At 43.6% G+C, this 19,977-nt stretch overlaps 1 protein-coding gene across 1 annotated transcript; it reads right to left on the bottom strand.

The window, feature by feature from the left end:
* Positions 1 to 3,182: 3,182 nt before the first annotated feature.
* CYSLTR2 (cysteinyl leukotriene receptor 2) lies at positions 3,183 to 19,466 on the bottom strand. The gene is made up of 3 exons (XM_034758501.1): positions 18,957 to 19,466; positions 17,467 to 17,552; positions 3,183 to 6,366 (listed from the first exon to the last, which is right to left on the bottom strand). The coding sequence occupies exon 3, from the start codon at positions 6,323 to 6,325 to the stop codon at positions 5,399 to 5,401; it is 927 nt and encodes a 308-aa protein (XP_034614392.1). The 5' UTR covers positions 6,326 to 6,366; positions 17,467 to 17,552; positions 18,957 to 19,466; the 3' UTR covers positions 3,183 to 5,398.
* Between the last annotated feature and the right edge of the window lie 511 nt (positions 19,467 to 19,977).

The raw sequence follows: 19,977 nt of genomic DNA, 5'->3' as shown, positions 1-19,977 counted from the left end.
ACTCTAAATTACTATTTTTTTTTGCTTTTTCGGTTCACTGGAAAATGTCCATTTCAGGTTGACCTGAAACAATGTTTCCCCCTAATTTTTCCGTTCAGCCACCAAAATAATAAATCAGTAATCATAATGTGCTAGTTCGGAGGTAGACTGTGAAAGGTTGTAGCCAGAGATGGTACAGGGAAGCTGAGAGAGAGAGAGAATAAGAAAATCCTCTATTTCTTATTCTAATAAAGTGCCCTGTTAGAAGAAAGTGACTCTTTGAATGATTTCTTTTTATCATTTGCATAACGAGAGAATCTAAGTTCTTCAACTCCTACTAGATTTTTTTTATCATATCTTTCTTGCAGGTGGTGGTCAGCATTTGGCCAATTAATATATTCTTTAAACTGTAAAAGTTTCCATTTTAAATATATAGAAGGCCTTTTTTTATAATACAGAAAAAGAGAATTTACACTGTAGCGCGTGTAATGTAATTCTAGTGAGGCAATACCATGCTTCCCATTTCTGAAGACACGAGGCAAACAAAGCTGCTCAAAGGCATGTAAATATTCCCTTAGAATGTGTTATGCTATTTCATGTGGTCACTTTGTACAAATATAGTTGTGACCACTCCCTTTCTGGGGATATGCAAATAAAAGATAAATATGAGGAGCAATATTTCCTTGTGCTCCAGCTCTCGCCTCTCCATTGTTAATGTACCAATCAGACTGCATTATACAGTCCTAGTCTGCCCCTTGGATAATGCTGGCTTGGAAAATTAGTTTTAGTCTGAAAATAGGTAGGTTTATTGTGATGATAAAGGACAAATTTCTCAAAGGTTGTAGAAAGCACATCAATTTGTTTGGAGTTACAGGTCATTTTTTAAAAAAATTATCCAAATTTGAAATTTTTATTTGTCTATTATTTTTGTCCCCCTCCAGCTTATAATGGCTTCAAATTTTCCCTAGCATTAGATCTTCTGGAACCTTTTGTGCTTGAAGAAAATAGGTTACGATTGAGAAAATATGTCAACAATTTTTCTTGAGGGTGGTTTGAGGTCTCCGTCCTGCTCCATTGATATAAATTGAAGTGGTTTGATTTAACTAGAAATAAGATAAGGCACAATATGTGTGGAAATATACTGATATCTTTTTTTTGACCAGTTGCAACTTAGTTCTTTGCTATAGAAAGACCCTATTTTCTTCATCTCCCGTGAAAGAGATGTGTGCTTTTGAAAATAAAGGATGGAAGCTTTAGTCCTAATGATGTATGTAGGTGTGGTTTATTATGCAGCTGTGGTTATTTAATTCAATTTGCAACCAACATTCTATAAGGATGAGGTTGATCCTTTCTAAAACTCAAACAAACCCCAAAACACAGAAAAAGGAATAACTTTATATTTACATGTTCTGAAAATTTGGATTAATGTTCCCGATCATTTTATTGATCAGCTTAATGAAATCCTGTTGGCTTTTGTGACATTGTCATGTTTTTAAAAGCCATTTCTCTGTTGCTTCAACTTTTGTGGGAAGAGGACTGGTGTTGCTATGTGCTATCTGCTGAGTGTATACTTGTCCCTGCACCCAGGAGTTTACAAATATTTCTCATGGTTATTCAACCTGTGTAATAGTTTTCTCAATAAAAACATCACAGCAACAACCAGTAAAAGTTAATAAAAAAAGTAGGCGAGTGCATAGCATATCCATATGTAAAGAATGTTTCTTTTATCCCCCTTTATGAACACACACAAGAACTGCAGCATGACAGTGGGCATTTGGGGTAAAAACCCAGTGTGATTACTGGCAGAAGCAGATATTCAGACATTCTGTCCACTCAATTTATTGAATATTTCCCCACTTTATTCTACTGTAATTAGGTGTATAGCACCTTATAAAAGGGCCTTTTGATATGGAGATGGGAATCCTTTATACACAAGTCAGATTATTCACAAGAAACTTTAGTATTCAATTATACATATGCCCAGCCAGTTCATGGGTCCAATCCTGTAAACCCAGCACAGAGCTTTCACTGAAATCAATGGGAATCCACAAGTGAAGAGCTTGATCCACCCCAAAAGACCAGAAAATATTTGTTGATTTTCCCCTCCCCACATATACTAATCTAAGGTTTTGATCCTATTCCCAATGCAGTAAAAGTCCCATTGCCCTCCATGGTACAAGATCAGGCCCTAACTGAACTTCTTGAGAGTCAATGGATTGGGAAATGATACCAGTCACTGGGATACAAGAACATACACACATTACTCCTTAGGGCATTCTGCGCCAAAAAATTAAAAATTCTGTGTCAAAAAATAAAACTTCTGCAATATTTTAAAATTCTGCAAATTTTATTTGTCAAATAAACATGGAGGCTCCAGCATGGCATTGGGGAGCACAGGCCACTGGCTGCACAGAGGTGGGAGATCACTGTGCAGCTCCCCCCAGGACATGGACTCAGCGGTGAGGCTACACCCACCCCTGACACAGCGCAAGGACCGGGCCTGCCCCAGAAACACTTCAGGACCCTGTGCCTCTGCGCCAGGTGCACCAGGTGTGGGCAGGCAGGCTCAGCAAGGCAGGATCCAGGTGTGGATTGAGAGGGTTCTGTGTTGGGCAATCTGGGTGTGGGTGGCTCAGTGGGGGAGCTGGGTGCAGGGAGGATCTGGATGCACAGGTGCTTGTTGGGGGGTTCTGAGTGCAACGGTAATGGGACAATGTAGAGGGGTCCAGGTGAAGGTGGTTGGGGCTCATCAGGGAGTGGGCTGGGTGTGTGGGCGATAGAGCTCAGCAGTGGGTCTGGGTGTGGGGGCCTCAGTGGGGAGGTCCAGACGATGGGGGCGTGGGGCTCAGTAGGGTGGGGATCCAGGTGCAGCTGGTTGGGGCTCAGTAGGATGGGGATCCAGTTGTGGGTGGCTCATTGGAGTGGTCCAGATGCAGGGGGAGTGGAGCTCATCAGGGGGATTCTGGGTGCGGGGTGGTGAGGCTCGGCCAGAGGGTCTGGGTGCAAGGGGGTCTAGATGCATGGGAGTTGGACAGATGGGGGAACAGCTCCCTGTACAGTGATCCGTCCCCCTGCAGCTGAGGAGCAATGGGTGCAGGAAGCACAGGAGTGTGGGGAGGGGAGAGTTTGCAGAGCTTCCTACAGTGGGGGGGAGAAATCTGGGAGTGGGTCTGACACAGCCCTGGATGCCATTCAGGGGAAGAGGAAGTCCTGTCCTCCCCAGCCCAGCCAGGACTAGCAGCTGGGTAGGAGCCACCAGCCAGGTCTTCCCCACTTCCATCCCCTGCCCCATAGTGATTTACCTCTCTGCTGGCCGCCCTGGGAAGGGTCACGTGACCACTCTTGTGGCTTCCCTTTGCTGCCCCATCAGAAAGTCATTTTTCTGTGGGGAAGCAAAGAAATCTGTGGGGGACATAAATTCTGCACATGCGGAGTGGCGCAGAATTCCCCTAGGAGTAACACGTTTATTTAAAATACAGAGATACATATTCTATAAACAAAAAGTTAGTATATTGAGAATTATGATAAAACTCTCTACTGTTACCAAAAGTGTACTAAAATGATGGAAACAGATTGATTATTGAGTAATTAAGAAAAATATGACTCTACCAATTATAATGATATACACTTGTTCATCTGGCAAGTATTGATTTGTTTTCCTTGCATTTGAGATAGAGCTGAAATTAACTGATTGCAGCTATTTTTGTTTAACAATTTTTTTTACATAATGCTTTATTCTTGTGAAGAATAGAGTATTGGGAAAACATTCACACTGCCAGAAATCATCTGTTTTGAATGGATTGTGGGGAGAGGGGAAAAAAAACCCTTTCTTCAATATTGTCTCAAACATGACAGGCTGTTTTCATGACAAATGTGGCAAATTTCAACCCAGAAAATTCCTGATATTTGCTCAAAAAGGAGCAGAATCTATTATTGTTTTTCATGTGGTCAAGTCTTTCTATTCGGCCACTATAACTGCTTGAAACCTCTCTAAGAGGCCTAATTTTTCATATTTAAAAAACAAGGTTTTAAAGGTATTTAGGTACTTAAGGATGCAGATAGATGTCTAGTGGGTTTTCAAAAGTGAGAGTTAGGCATGTGGGTGCTTTTGAAAATCCTATTAGGCATTTAGCTGTGCTTAAATAAGTTTAAAAGTCTGGCCCTGGGCTCCTAAATATAGATTCAGCTGCCTACCTTTAGGTAAGCAACTTCCACAAACTGGCCAATTCTTCAACTAACTTCCAGCAAAGGGAAGCATAAAAATATTGCAGGGGTCACCTAAAATGGTGACATGTGTAAACAAGAATCAAAAAGCACTGTGTGTGTCTATGTGAATATTGCTCTTATGTTTTAATAGTCCAATTACTTTATATAATGTCGCAAAGAAATGGTTTGTTGTGGTGCTCTTTAAGAGTATGTTCATTAGACAAAATCTTAGAAAGTGTGTCTGGAATAATGGAAGATTCAGAAATGTTTATATTAGTACATATTTGAAAGCCACTGTATTTTTTGGATAAGCTATCTCAGTGTTAGTTATTGAAAATAATACTTTGCATTTCTATAATATCATCCTTCCAAGTTTCTCCACACCCTTTTATCCTGGGGCAAGTAGCCCTTCAAAGCGAATCGAGGCTTAACTGGCCTACGATGGCCCCCTAAACTCCACCTGAGAGCAATTACGTACTCCCAGTGGTGGCTTATTGGCCAGTTAGTGATGCAGCACCTGATCCCAATAAAAAGGATGCCTGAGCAGTCTAAAGATGCTCCCTGGATGGGAAAGAAAAAAAGAGGTGTTACTAAAGAAAAGAGGCCTGAAATTAAAGGTAATACCTAGGGAGGGAGCAGGGTATTGAAAAACACTGAGACTATGCTCTGAGGGTTGGAGTAGCCAATGGAGAGGCAACTCTGATGGAGGGACCAGTAATCCCAGGTTTGGGAAACAGGTGGACCCAGAATGCAAGGGGCTTGTAGGTGCTTTTGGGGAGAGAAAAGCAAGAGTTTAGAGATGACAAAACTAGAGACCCAGTCTGTTTCCCAAAATGAAAGGTCTATTTTGTCAGTTTGTGTTACCAGTAAATGAAGTCCTCTGGAGTAGAGGGCTTCTTAAAGGACATAAGCCTCTTTTGGGCTGGTTTTTACTAGGTGGAAGAGAAATAGGCATGATCTCAGGGTGGGATCTTGGACCTCTTTACAACTGTTTATGAAGAAAATTCACACGGTGTTCAGAGATACTAGCCCCTCTGAATAGTCCCACTTTACAGATAGGGAAATGGAGGCACAGAGTTACGTGATACACCCCAGGTCACATGGAAAGTCAGTGACATAGATTAAAAGACCTATGATCTTTCAACCTCTAGTCCTGGGGTTTGATCACTAGAAAATTCTCCCAATAAGGAATGTCCATTTGATTCTTCATCCTCTACTTTTTATATATACTTTTGAGTCTCTCTTTGAAGTTTTCTCCAGCAAAGTAGTAGAGTACAGGATCTAGGCAACTATTCACTACAGCAAGGGAATGAGTGATGACTGTCCCTTTAGCCAGCAACTTGCAAGAGTTGACCATAATGCTCTTACATTTGTCCAGCAAGTAGACAGTTCTTAGTATGTGATATGGCAGGAAACAAAGCAGAAACATGAATAAAGTGATGACGATGGTTGACACTGCCTTCTTATGAGAAGCTCTTATCTTCGCTTTTGGAACCCTGGGCTTAAGCAAAGCTTTGATCACAAGCACATAGCAGCAAATTATTGTGCAAAATGGGAGGAAGAAACCTACTACCAGGACAATAAAGTTCATCACGAACATCTTCTCTACGCTCTCACCTTGGAGATCTAAGCACCTGCGTGGGTAGTCCGGGCTAGGGCATTCCTTGACCAGCAGCACAATGCTAACTGTCATCACAAAACCCCATATCACCGCACATATGATTCTAGAATACTTGATGGTGGTTAGTTTCAAATGTTTGAAAGGATGAACAATAGCCACAAAACGAACAATGCTCAGCACAGTTAGAAAATAAATGCTGCAGTACATATTGACATACAAGGAATAAGACACAATCCTGCAAAATATATCCCCAAATACCCATTGAGAGTTGTTTAGGTAGTAGGTGGCCCGGAAGGGTAAAGTCCACACAAACAGGAGGTCTGAAATAGCCAAGTTCAGCATGAAAACATTCACTGGACTCTTTTTCCTGTAAAGCTTCAGGAAAACATATATGGAAATGCCATTTCCAAAGACACCTAAGGCAAATATTGAGAGATATATTGTGGGATAAACAGCTTGCTTGAAGTCATCAATAGAGCAGTTGACCAAGTTTGTCGTGGTGGTGTCATTTTGGCACATCTCTGAAACTAACTCAATCAAGTGTGAGGTCTTCTGACTTCCTGAAAATAAAAAAATCTGTTATGAAATTTATACAGCATCATCCCTCAAGTTCAGCATTGTAACCATTTTACTGAAAGTTAAAAACAGTAAAAAGCAGTGGAAAAATAAAAGCTAGTTAAATTAATAACTATTCACCATGCCCCAGTGAATATAGATCAGTTAATGTTTGTATTGAACTTCAAAATGTGAAGTGCTATATATGCTAAGTGTCATTGTTATTGCAGTTTATGGATAGTGCCTACTGCCTAGCAATATAAAAGCTAAAGTTTCAAGTAAAAGCTTCAAGTTTCAGTCTTCTAAAGGTGAGTGCAGTGCCAACAGCTGCAGCACCTGATGCGGTGCTCTTCTTTGATCATGCAAACTAAGCAAGTTATCACTGGTCATTTTGTGGATGGGAGATCTTGAGTCAGACTGGCAGATGCAACGTTGGTAATAATTAGAGCTGATCAAAAATGGAATTTCCATCCCATGGAAAATTCCGATATTTGGACATTTCACTCCAATTCAGGACAAAAGCAAAAGTCAATATCTAAACTTTTCTGTGGCGTGAAAAGTTCCAAAACATTTCTATTTTTAAATCTCAAAATATTTTGTTTTGGGTTGATGTAATCTCTGTGTTCACCTGTACTGCCATGGTGTTTAATAGGCTTTGCCGTTCCAGGTCCATCACTGCTCCATTCTCTGCTATGAAGCTTACTTCCACAACGCACCACAATCTCCCACTGTGGCCCCATGGGACTCACAAGATGCTCTGCAGTGATTCAACCACAGGGACAAAGACTGTGGTGCATGATGCAAGATGCAATCTAGCCAGGGAGCATGGTCCCTATGGAAGATTCAGAACATGAGGGAGCCAGAACTATAACTCCTAGAAGGTAAAACATCAGTTCAAGTACATGATGGGTTGGCCCAAACCAAAGTGTTTTACGTAGAGATTTTCCTGGTAGGAGATTATGCTGAAGTTGATATTTTCCCCCCATGGAAAATGGGATTTGGTCAATTTCCAACAAGAAAATATTTCACTTGAAGTTTGTCAACCAGTTTCTGTACTAACTTTTATGTAGTTCCTTATGTTTTACCACCTCTTCCTTCTAGTGAGCAGAGGTATGTGTTCTAGCTATGGGAATTCCAGTAAAACATGGTCAGCCTCATTTTTATGCAATGTATCCAAAACTTGTGTATTTTTAATAACTGAGATTTTGCTGTCAAACGTCATGTTAAATCATTTTAAAAGTTTCTCCTGATTTTATGCCTCCTTCCCTTCCCCCCTTCCGATTACTTATATATCTTTATTCTGTATTTTTCATTGTCTTAATGTGCACAGTGAACATGAAGCCCTTGCCTCATTCGCTTCTCCAAAGAACTAAATGCTCAGCTGCCATAAATCAGCCACTCACATGTGAACAGAATGGCTGTCCATAGCTGCACACTTTACAGTTCTGTAGAATTTTCTGATTAGGATTTGTACTGTACATGTGCAGAGTGAGTTTTTAATAGGTCATAATCCAATCAAATAAAAATCAGTGTTCACTGGAACACTAAAATGAATGGTTTCTCACTGAGAGCTATTTCCCTACTAAATTTCAGCTTCTTCTACCCAGCTAGAGCAGTGTTTTTAAATAAATAAAAGCTACAGAATATTTTGGTTGGTTGAGCAGTCATGGGGAAATGGGTCACTTTACTCCTACGTATTTGCGAGGGCTGAAGCATTTTTGCTCAGCATCTCCCAAAATACTCATCTTTGGGCAGATACCAAGTCTGGACAATTTTAGCCTCCCCCCCCCCCCCCCCCAAAAAACCCACACATCAGAAAATGACTGAAAAATAGGTGTTTTCATTTGTCCCACTGTAAACAGTGAAAATGGGTGTGTTCTTGTTGATAGAGCACAAGACTCAGGGCATTCCAAGGTCTGTTCCAAGCTCTGTAACTAACTTGCTGGGTGGCTTTGGACAAGGAAGCTACTGCATTTAAGTATGTCTCAAATTATCCATCTGGGAAATGAAAATAATATCTACCAACATCACAGGCAGTGGCAGGTTAAGACGTGATTGATCCTATGTACACTGGGATCCTGGCCTAGGATAGCCAACACTTACCTGGCTCCTTGCACCCTGTAGCTGTTAGAACTGTGTGGATCACCAGCTCTTTCAGAAAAGCAGCTAAGCTCATGCTTAGATCTCATTGAACTTAAAGGAACTTACACCCATCCTTAAGTGCTTTCCTCAACTGGGCCTCAGGGAGTTGGACAACTGTACTCCATAGGCCTCAACTTTCAGAGACTGAATCCTAGTAGAGAAATTCTTCTCTATTTAATTCCCCCCTAATGAGAAGAGAAGGGTTCTGGTAGAACTCCCTACTGAAAAGAAAGATAAATCCTTTGGTATCAAAGGTATTTCAGGCAGTTTAATTTTTCCCCTCTGAAAAAACTCACCAGTATATGATGCCTGTCTGATTGGAATCAGGAACAGGATTTTCTCCCTTATGGGATTGCTCGGATGGGCCTTCCCCTTCTACAGGGATACAAACTAGCCCAAAATACTCCAAGTACAGAAGTTTTATAGTTTATTTTGCTAAAATTAGAAGTACTTGCTCTACAAAAACAACCAGCCAACCACAACTGTAGAACTGGAGAGGTCGGCTATGCGTTGACATACATATGGTTAGGCGGCGCTCTCATGTAGCAATGCTTAGCTTTATGAGCATTAATGAATTAAGCCTGTGAAGTAAGATGGGGAAACAGAGGCATAGGGAGGTTAAGTACCTTGCTGAAGGTCACATAGCAAGTGAGTGCCCTGTGCTCAGAGCTATCAACAACCTGCTGTGGCATGATCCTGTTGGAGGTAACAGGCAAGATGAAATAAGCAAAGTTCAGATCATGAACCAACTGGGTTCCACAATACTAAGGGGGGCCCTGAGCAGGCCTCAGGTGCTATAAGTAATGTGTGTCAGGAAGGCTCTTTAGTTTATGTGCTTTAGCTGAGAGCAACCCTGAAACTTGTTTGCATTGCTGAGTCCTCCTGTGCCAGCTGGCTTTTAGGATACTAGATAGTTGTCTATAATAACGGAACCAGCTTTTAGGAGCTGGCCGTGATTCTGCACTCTGACTCATTTAATTACCTGATGCTTTTAAGTGTCAAAGAAAGCCTCAGGGACAAATACTAGTGCAGATTAGGGTTTATGCACATTATGGGACATTCTCCTTCCTTAGGTCTCAATCCAACTCTCACTGAAGTCATTCCATTATCACAAGAATCTTTCCATTGACTTCAATGAGAGCTGAACCGGATCCTTAATAATTATTCTAGTAAACTCTGGATGAACTCACAGTCATATCACTAAAGCATTTCTGAAATAAATATGCGGGGGGGAACACCGGAGAGCAAGGGTTTAAGGATCAGCTCTGGGCCCACGCAGCCCCGCCTGAAGGCATAGCTTTAAAAAGGGAAGCAGAGCAGTTCAGAGGGAGGGAGTGGATGGCTGATCTGAGAGAAAAGTACTACTCAAGAGCTCATTGCCCAGGACCTGACAATGTAGCCCTGTGCACACCCACAAAGAAGAAGCAGGGGATGGAGTGTGAGGGTCAGAACCTTGACTGAGTGATTTACTCTGGGAAGCTGAAGGAGACTGGGGTAGGAAATGGTCTGGGGAGGAGGGGCAGTGGCTTGGCACCACAAACTGCCCACCATTGCGCCCAGGACTGGAGCACGGTGAAGAAGGTGGACCTGGGTTCCCCTACCCACTCTGAGTGGACAATACAACAAGAAGAGCCTTCACCTCTGGTGAGAGGCCAGCTGGAAAAGATTGGCTGTTCAAGGACCCAGCTCTCAAAGCCCCTGTGCTATCGGGGGTGGGGGTGGGGGACTGGAAACTCTTGGGATGAGGGTTCTGAAGGACAGGAATATGCTTCAATGGGGAGATGTTCTGCCAACCACCACCTGACCACTAGGCAGCAGCGCTGGTGGTTGTGCACCTTCTACACAGGGGCCTCTCTTATCTGCTTTTTAATTCTTTAGACTTAGATGCATAAAGATGCCTATACACGGCTCTAGGCACCTTGAAAAGTCATTAAAAATACAGATCCTGATTCTGCCCTGATCACATCAATGTAACTCACTTGATTTCATCATAGTTATTAGAATTGGCTGAAAATGGCATTTCTTTTCCACAGTAAATAAATAAACCTTGCAGTTACCTGAAGTTTTGTTCTGAATTGGGGCAAAAAGCCAAAGTTTCTTGCAGAATGGAAATACCAAAATATTTTGACCTGTAACAGGAAGTGCACTATTGGCTATTTTGATATTAACTAGTCATTCCACGCAAGAAAGGGAAGAGAGAGGGAGCTGTCTTTAAAAACCTTTCACATACCAAAAAGCAATGATGGGTAGGTCCCTACCATATTCACGGTCCATTTTGGTAAATTTCACTGTCATCGCATTTTTTTTAAATCTTGAATTTCACAGTTTCAGATATTTAAATCTTACATTTCATGGTGTTTCTACCACGGGGGTCCCGACCCAAAAAAGGGTCAGGTGAGGGGGTTCACACGGCTATTGTAGGGGGATTGCGTTATTGCCACCCTTACTTCTGTGCTGCCTTTACAGCTAGGCAGCTGGAAAGTGATGGTTGTTGGCCAGGAACCCAGATCTGAAAGCAGTGCCGCTGCCAGCAGCAGCAGAGAAGTAAAGGTGGCAGTACCATACCATGCCGCCCTTACTTCCCCGCTGCTCCTGGCGGCGGTGCTTCCTTCAGAGCTGGATGGCCAGAGAGCTGCAGTTGCTGGCCGGGCACCCAGCTCTGAAGGCAGTGCCACCAGCAGCAGCAGAAATAAGGGTGGCAATACCACAGCCACCTACAATAGCCAGATTTCATAGGAGAGACCAGATTTCACAGTCTGTGACGTGTTTTTCCACGGCCATGTATTTGGTAGGCCCCTTGTAATAAGGTATGAACGGGAGGAAGGTCAGATGAGAAGGACAAATGGGGAGAAGGAGGGATCCTACTGATGCTCCTGAAGGCGCTGCCAGTGCACCATAGGGTGTGAGCACTTCACCATGGCGGCAGGGCAGCTGAATGTGGTTGTCTGTCACCACTATGACAGTGACTGCTTGGTGGACTAGGAGAGGAAATCAGGGACCACAGCTTTGTAGTCCCATCTGAGGTGGCAGCACCTGGGAGGTGCGGGGAGTGAAACCCAACCCCCTCCCACCCATTGTTGCTAGCCCCATGCTGTTCTGCATCAGAGTTGGGCCACTGCCCCAGCACCAGCTCCCTTGCTGGTGCAGCCCAAATGCCTCACCTGGCTCCTATTTTGGAGGAGTGGGACTGCGCATGGCTGGGCCTGCAAGCAGCAAGGGAGCAGGTGGCTGAGCTGCTCTCCACTGCAGCTTGGGCCTGGCAGCAGTTCTAGTCTGAGGCCAGACTGGGCAGCTGTGACACAGAAGCAGGCAGAGGATGCCCAAGATCACCTCCATGCCCAGTTGGAGAAGTTCTTCCAGTGGCAGGCTGGGGCCATCACCCTGATTCTGGACCATGCTGCAGCCTTGGAGTCCAGGGCCAACCTGCCTCCAGACCCACAGAATGAGGAAGGGGAATAAAGGGGCCCTCAAACCTTTATCCATTAGTTATTAGCTTTGTTACAGTGTTGTTACTTGGGGAGCAGAGCCATAACATTACTGCTCAATTCTGGGCCCCCCCAACCACACATGTATGTTATAGTAGGCACCTACTACACCACCATCAGGCTATGCAATTCCTCAGCCTCCTGCCTTGAGGGTTGGGGTGGAGGTGTCCTCGAGGACATCTTTGTTATGCACCTAAAGATATTCTGAAGTCACTGTTCTGGAATGATTTACTCATTTCCTAACAAACGTTGTTTTATTTAGGAAAGCGTTTTCCATAACTACAAATGGGAATTTTTATCATCCCTAAATTTTTACTCCTTTCCCTGCGGACTTTGGGAAGGTGTGTGTGCTCCAATAACACAGAGCTATGCCTGTGGGAGTTTTGGCTCCTGGGAGGGTTACTGAAGCCAGAAGGTTAAAGTGTAAGGTGCAGAAAAGCAGTCCACTGGCCCTCCACATTGGGACTTCGGCAGTAAGGCAATAACCTATCCTCATGCTAGAGTTAAGTTATAGAAATGCATTAAGGTAGCCATTCCAGCAACCAGCATAACTTCTGGAATTGATTTGTGGGCTCACTTACAGTTACAGTAGAACTGATCCAAATTCTTCCCAGTATTCCCCCTTAGGATCCATGCAAATGCCACATTCATACATTCCACCAACCTACAGTGTGGCTTCTACACTGAAGCCAGAGCTAGACCAATGTGAGGGGAATTATGAAAAGCTACATGTGGATTTATTCTGTGAATGTGAAACAGTAAAACCAAGTGTCCTCCAAAACTTGTTGCTGTTTTCATAGTACATGGGAAGAAAAACATTGTGAAGCGGGGAGAAAGGCTTGTTTCCTCACAACACCACCTCTCCAGCCCCAGCAGATTAAAAACTCAGCAGAGCAGACTTTAGCTACCTCCATCAATCTGTTTTTTCATATGCCATATTCTTTCCTCCTCATTCTCTGCTCACAGGAAGGAACCCCTGAATCAGGGGGCTTAGATACGTTATCACCCAGCAGCACTCTTCCCTGATGCCTTGAAGACGGCAATTTCCCAGAAGAGTAGTCAGCATGACTTGCACCGGTGATTCACCAGTGATGTCATCCCATTCCTGGAAGTAGATCTCTGTGCATCTCAGTTCTCTCCCCTCAGCAGGCACAGCGAGGGAATTACTTGGCTGATTCTTGTGTCATCCTCACTGACTAGTGTGAGGTCAGTGTGCCGTAGGATGTCACAGGATGTCTGTGCTCGTGTAACACCGACAGACCCCGGTCGTCAGGACTGAACCTAGGACTTCTGAAGCTAAATGCATGAGCCTCTATTGCATGAGCTAAAAGCCACATGGCCTTTAGCTAAGGCTGTAGCACACTCATTAATCTCTAAGTGGTCTCGGTGCCTCTAGAGGGGACAGAACACCACACCCAAGAGGTGTGTGGGTTACACTTGCCTCAACTTTATGGATGCAGAATGCTTGCAGGCTGCCCGTAGAGCTGTTCCAGCATGTAAAAGGGAGTGTTCCAACTGGTGGATGACAGTTTGAGTGACTCCTGCTGGTCTTTAAGGTTGTGGCACATTGGATAGGACTGTCTGAAGTGACCATATAGCTTATTGGCCACTGAGACAGTTCCTGCAACTCTGCATCCCTCCTCCAGAAATTCCCTCTATCAGATTGAAGCAGCAAGTGAGGCAAGGGACATGCTGGAAGTCACCATCCTACACAACACAATTTACTCCGTAGTTCATTGCCACAGACACAGCAAAGAAGTTGGGGGGGGCCTTAGCCACCCCTCTATGACAGCACAGATTGGCAGTGGGTATCATAGGTTGGGGGAGGCTGAGCCTCCCCAAACAACCAACTGTGGCCCCGCCCATGCTCTGCCCCCAGTGCACCTTCCAGCTGCTTCCCACTCTGTAGCTTTTCCCCCTGTGCTGTGGCCCCGGCGCTTGGGGGCTGAGGGGTACTAGCCTGGAGAGGGGGCCAGCAGCTGAGGCGGGGCCTTTGGGCTGTGGGGGTGCATAAGGGGCTGGGCCTCGGGTGGAAGGGGTGGCCCTGGGGGCTAGCCTCCCTGAGCCAGTGAGTCACACACCACCCATGACAGCACAGCACATCCAAGATGTTCCAGAAGGTGTGCTGTTTTTCAAACCCAGACATCCAAAGCATAGCATGCTGTCGAGTGAGGGTATATGTGCCAATGCTGCTGTTAGACTTCCTGCCGCTGCTGCTCACCCAGTGGGCCATAACAGCCACTTGCCCACCTAGGCTACACCATTCTGTACTTCTCATAGCAGCACACAGATCTGGCATTTCCTTTTTTGCCAGGAAGGGGAGCTAGGGATCTGTCACCTGCGGGCAGCTGCAGCCACAAAGTGTCTGAAGCCATCTCCCTCCACGTGAGAGAAAGGAAGAATTTCCACAGCCAGCATCCTTGCTCACTGTGGTCAGGTTTCACAGTCACAGGGTGGTTGCATTCGTGTTTTTGCCCCCTCTGAATACACTCCACTAGGTACTGTTGAGTGATGCTGCTGGACTTAGCTGACAAAGTCATGGACAATATTGGGGGTGTCACAGTCAGCCTCTGCTCTGGAGTTTGCTGTTTGCTTTTCTGTAAGCTCTGGGCTAACCGGTTGCATCATGTGCACTCTTTGATTGTGCTTGATGGATTTTAACCATCCCTGATATCCCCATCCCCTTGGGGTCACGCCCAGACTCATCCTCCATTTTCAGGAGTTAGCAAATGACACTGGTGCTGTCAGGGGGCTGGGGGGGGATTGTAGATGGTGGTGACTTTTGCTGCTGAGAGAAATGCAGCGTGGGAACACCGCCTTCCCCTTAGAGTTCCCATCAAAACCATGCACAGCAGAGATGGAGGCAGCGACCTTCCTCCCACCTGGGAGTGTGAGTACCAGCATCAACTACATCCATTCCAGAAGCAGCATAGTGGAACAAGGTTTCAGAGGATGCTGATGGTCTCTGGCCAGTGCCCTGCTGCTGAGGCTTAGCCTCATGTGGTGCTGGACTAACTGGAGATGCACCATTCTCCTCCTCACCACCTCCTCCTGCACCCGGAGTGGTTGACTGTGCCCCATGGAAATAGTCCTCTTCAGGCAAAGTGTGTTTTTCTGGTTCCCCTACCATCACCTGTGGCTGTTCATGCTCCATACCACTTCTGGAAGATTGCTTTCTTTTTCACCCCCTGAAGTGCTCGATGGAAGACATGGCTTTGCAAGCGTCAAGTGGACATCTCCCAGATCCACTAACACAACTCTCAGACTGCTCAGCAGCATCAGAAAAAAAATCCTCTCTCTTTTTGGGGACTGACAACTACTGCATACAGTCCCTCTTTTTATCTTGCAAAACAGAGGGGACAGGGAAATGCAGCCAGGCTTTCTGGGAGTGATGTGCAGTCCATAATTACTCCATCATACAGCAGTAGAGCCACCACAGGTGAAAAAAAAAAGAAAAAAAAAAAGAGTACCTGTAACCTGCTGTGCTGGGGAATCCTCCCAAAAAGCCACTGATGCAAAGAGAACCAGTCTGCTCTCTCTGCTTGCAGACACAGCCATGAACAAACCCCTCAGTCATGAGGAGTAAGTGGCTAAACCAGGGGGCGGCAACCTCTGGCATGCGTGCCAAAGGTGGCATGTGAGCTGATTTTCAGTGGCACTCACACTGCCCAGGTCCTGGCCAGTGGTCCGGGGGGCTCTGCATTTTAATTTAATTTTAAATGAAGCTTCTTAAACATTTTTAAAACCTTATTTACTTTACATACAACAATAGTTTAGTTATATATTTTAGACTTATAGAAAGAGACCTTCTAAAAACGTTAAAATGTATTACTGGCACGCGAAACCTTAAATCAGAGTGAATAAATGAAAACTCGGCACACCACTTCTGAAAGGTTGCCAACCCTTGGGCTAACCTGTACTGATGCGCTCTCAGCCATTCAACATGTTACAGGCTACAGGAAAACCCTAAATGAAACTATAAATTTTAAATAAAAACAAATAAAGATTTTCGGTCAAAAGATTTTGGTAAAATAGTCACAATTTAGCAAAATTTCAGGGTTCTCTAAATTGCATTTTTTTTAACGAAAATATATTTTGCCAAAATCTTTTCAACTAGCTTTAGTGGTTATTCCTGATTTACACTGATGTTAGTGAGACCAGAATTAGTGTAAACAAAAACACAAAACAATGGCAGATCCCACTTACCACACACACAAATTAGGCAAAGAAACTAAAACAACTCTTTCCCAGACTTCAGCCATTCACAAGCCCCTATTCAAATAGGTGAGTAGATCTTAAAACATCTAATAAAATAACTATCAATAACTTCTGTATTTAATAGAAAATAACTTCACACCATCTTTTAATAGAAATGAACACTCCTGAATAGTGGTGTGCATATTACATGTGTAAATATAAAGTTTTCTGGTCTAATTTTCAGAGGTGCAGAGCACCCACAATTCCAACTCAAGTCAATGGGAGCTGCTTACAAAGTAGGATCATGAGCTCAATATTTCAGAAGTACAATGTACACACTGCTAAATGAATTTCTCAACATGAAATATGAAGTACAGATGCTCTGCTGTTTAGTCAAAATATATTTTATCTGAATACGATCTGCTCTCGTGTGAGTTCTCAGAACTATCAGAATAGCAATGCCAAGTACTTAGGCTACATCATCACTCAGGGGTGTGAAAAAAACCCACCCCTTTGAACAACAAAAGTTTTAACAACAAAAAAAAGTGCCGGTGTGGACAGCGCCTCATCGGTAGTAGAGTTCTCTCCTAGCGACAAAGAGCGGCTACACTGTGTACCTTACAACGGCACGGCTGTATCAGCACAGCTGCACAATTGTAAGATGCGCAGTCTAGACGTAGCCTAATTAATGTTATATAACTTGCATTAGCCATTGCATTGTCAGAAAACCCGATGTAATAACATTAAACGGCTAACCACGTCACCATTCACTGGAATACTACATATCTTTTCAGGATCAGAACTATGAAAATATTACTCATTTATATTTCATTTGTAATTAACATTGTACTGAATTAAATTGGACATTTGTCAAGACATGCATGACATTTTATTCACTCTTCCCACACATGTGCATATACATACACAAACAAAAACCCCACACTCCAAAAGATTACCGTTGACAAAATCTGCAGTTGGCTGCTAGTACAAAGCAAAGGAAATTTACTTTGTCAACTCTGCCATTAGTTTATTATCTTTCATCTTCCAAAATATTTTTTATTTACAAAATCTTACATGGATATCCCTTCTCAAGGAAAACACCCTAGACTAGCTCTAACATAGATGAATTGAGTTGATGCTTAATTTTTCTAGCAACTACAAAACTTCATGCAAGAAACAGGTGATAACTAAAATTCCTCCTACTCTTATTTTGAATAGTCTTGATCTACTTTTAAGGAAAAGACTAAAGTATATATATATAAAAATTTAACTTTGCCCTACCTCAGTTCTTGTTCCTTTCAGTTAATTCAGTAAGACCCTTCCTTCTTCTGCTTTTAGCTATCCAAAACTTGCAGCTTGCTAGCTTGCTAGTGGGGGTAAAAACAAAACAAAAATTACGCAAAACCAATAGCAAGAAAGAGGAAGTAAGCATAATAGCACAGCTTTTATTTTCTTAAGGATATTTTGTCAATTCAAGAATTGGCATTTGTTCTCACATTGCATTCCATCTCATCTTTCACACAAAGTGCTAAAAAAGGCTCTGCAGTTCAGCCACTCACATTTCTAAATATGGGCTTTCAGTAATCAAACATGTCTGAAATATTAGGTTGGCAATAATTGTAAACAGTTTTCGGAAAATGTAATACTTAGATAGTATTTTAGTCCAGTCTATATTAGGGAAGGTTTTCAAATCTTTTGACTGGTGGCAGAACGGGGTAAGCTCCACTAGTGTTTGCAATACTGAGAGCCCTAATGTAGATTGCCTGTCTGTTCCCACTGGCACCATGTCATCTAACTCGGCTTACAGTTCTAGTCTGGCATTATCAAAGGTGCCATAGGGAGTGCGGTGCCCAATTGCCATTGAATTTCAATGGGAGATGGGCACCTAACTCTGTTAGGCTCCTTTTAAATCTCAGTGCTGTATATAGGGTTGCCAACAGTCCTTTATTACAAGGGATAGCCCTGATTTTTTCATCTCTGTACAATAAGATTGGGAGTTGCTGAGTGCTGCAAAAAGCAGCAAGAAATACCTCTGGTGAATGTAAGGGAGTACTGCTTATTATTCTTAATAATGATAAGATCAGGAAGACAGGTGAGGTGCTAAAAAAACAGTCCCTTATATTTGAAATACAATGTTGACAATCCTAGGTGTGGCCCAGTTCACTGTTACCTAGTCCCATAGTTACTGATTCTCATTTACTAAGGCTCCTTTACAGTGCTCTGGCACCAGAAGTGGGCCTTAGAGTGGACAGGACTAGCCCTTGGAGAACACTCCCTGTACAGTGGCCCTGTGAACATAGTTCAAAGATCTCCATGTAAGGGGTGGGATTTGGGGACATAACTAGAAATTCTCTACTTCCAAGGCCCCTTGGAAGCAGTACGTAAGTTGGAGCAGCTCTGAAACTGCTCCAAATCACTCCTAGGGTTGCCAGCTCTCCAGGATTGTCCCAGAGTCTACAGGAATTAAAGCTTAATCTTTAATTAAAGGTAATGTCATGTGATGAAATCTCCAGGAATGCATCCAATAGGGTTCCCAACCCTCCAGGATAGGCCTGGAATCAGAATTGAGCTCCCAGTGACTATTGAAAGCAATTCGGGAGATTTTAATAGGATATTTTAAGAAAATGACATTATGTCATGTTGGGGGAAAAAATCTCCCAGAATAGCTTCAGTCAGAGTTGGCAACACTAACATTCAACCAAAACTGGTAACCCTAGTCACTCCAGGGATTGGGCAGGGTCCTTCATGGCCCCATGTCACAGGTCACTTACCTGCCAACATATCCTCTCATGGCCAGGCATGGTGTTGCAGTGACTCCAGCTCAGTTGCCCCCACCAGACAGCAGTCTGTCCCTTTGACAGTCAGCTTCTTCTCACAATTCCAGCCAGGTCATGTATAATCTCACCCCTCCTCAGGCAATAAAGAATAATCCCACAGGGCAAAAGTCCAGTGACTCTGTATCAAGTCATCAGTCCCAGGCTGAGTTTTATAGTCCTTGCACCCTTTTCCTCAGAGAGGCTTTCATATCCTTTTTCTCAGGAGGGTAGGAGAACACACACGTGCCTTCCCTTCTGGCAGAATCCCAGGGATTCTGTGTTTAAGAAGCTAAAACCTGCTCCTTAAAATTCCTTGTTGCTTCCCTGGGCTGCTTTCTATCTCCACCAGTCCACAGGTACCTTTCCCAGGAATACTTCCTCCAGTACTCTCTCAGGGGAAGGCGAGCTCCTTGTGCAGCTTCCTACCAATCTGCTGCTGAGAAAACGCCCCTCACCAGTTCTCAGCCTACCTGGGAGCTGTCTTTTCATGCAGCCTTCTTATCTCAGCAGTCAATAGCCCAGCAATTAGATACAGTGGAGGAGGTGGCTATCTATTTACCCCTTAGTGGCTGTGGTAGGATGGTGTCTACCACACCCCAGAATACAGAGAATGCAAACATGTGTTAAAGCCACAAGTGCAGGAATGAAATAAGTGAGAATCAGGTCTCTTGTGTGTTGTGAATACTACCAGTGCAAAGTGTGTTAAAATGTTACCAACTCCACCTTGTAAATAACTATACAAGGTGCAGGGCAGCTGTGAATTGGGTCCATAGTGGTTAAAACACTGGAATTGACATACAAAACTGCTGTAAAATACACAAACTCGGCAAACTGAAATTTTTTTTATTTGATCAAATTTTATTTTAATGAGCATTTTTGAAGGATGTCTTCATTACACTATATCTCTGCTGCCTAGATAGTTTACATTGTGAATCTGTGTCCATTTTCTTTATACCTCCTCAATAGCTTTCATGCT

The sequence above is a fragment of the Trachemys scripta genome, chromosome 1 (genome assembly GCF_013100865.1).
Source record: "Trachemys scripta elegans isolate TJP31775 chromosome 1, CAS_Tse_1.0, whole genome shotgun sequence".
NCBI classification, from domain to species: Eukaryota; Metazoa; Chordata; order Testudines; family Emydidae; genus Trachemys; species Trachemys scripta.
Note: the sequence above shows the minus strand (reverse complement) of the source record. Positions and strands in the feature narration are given on the sequence as shown.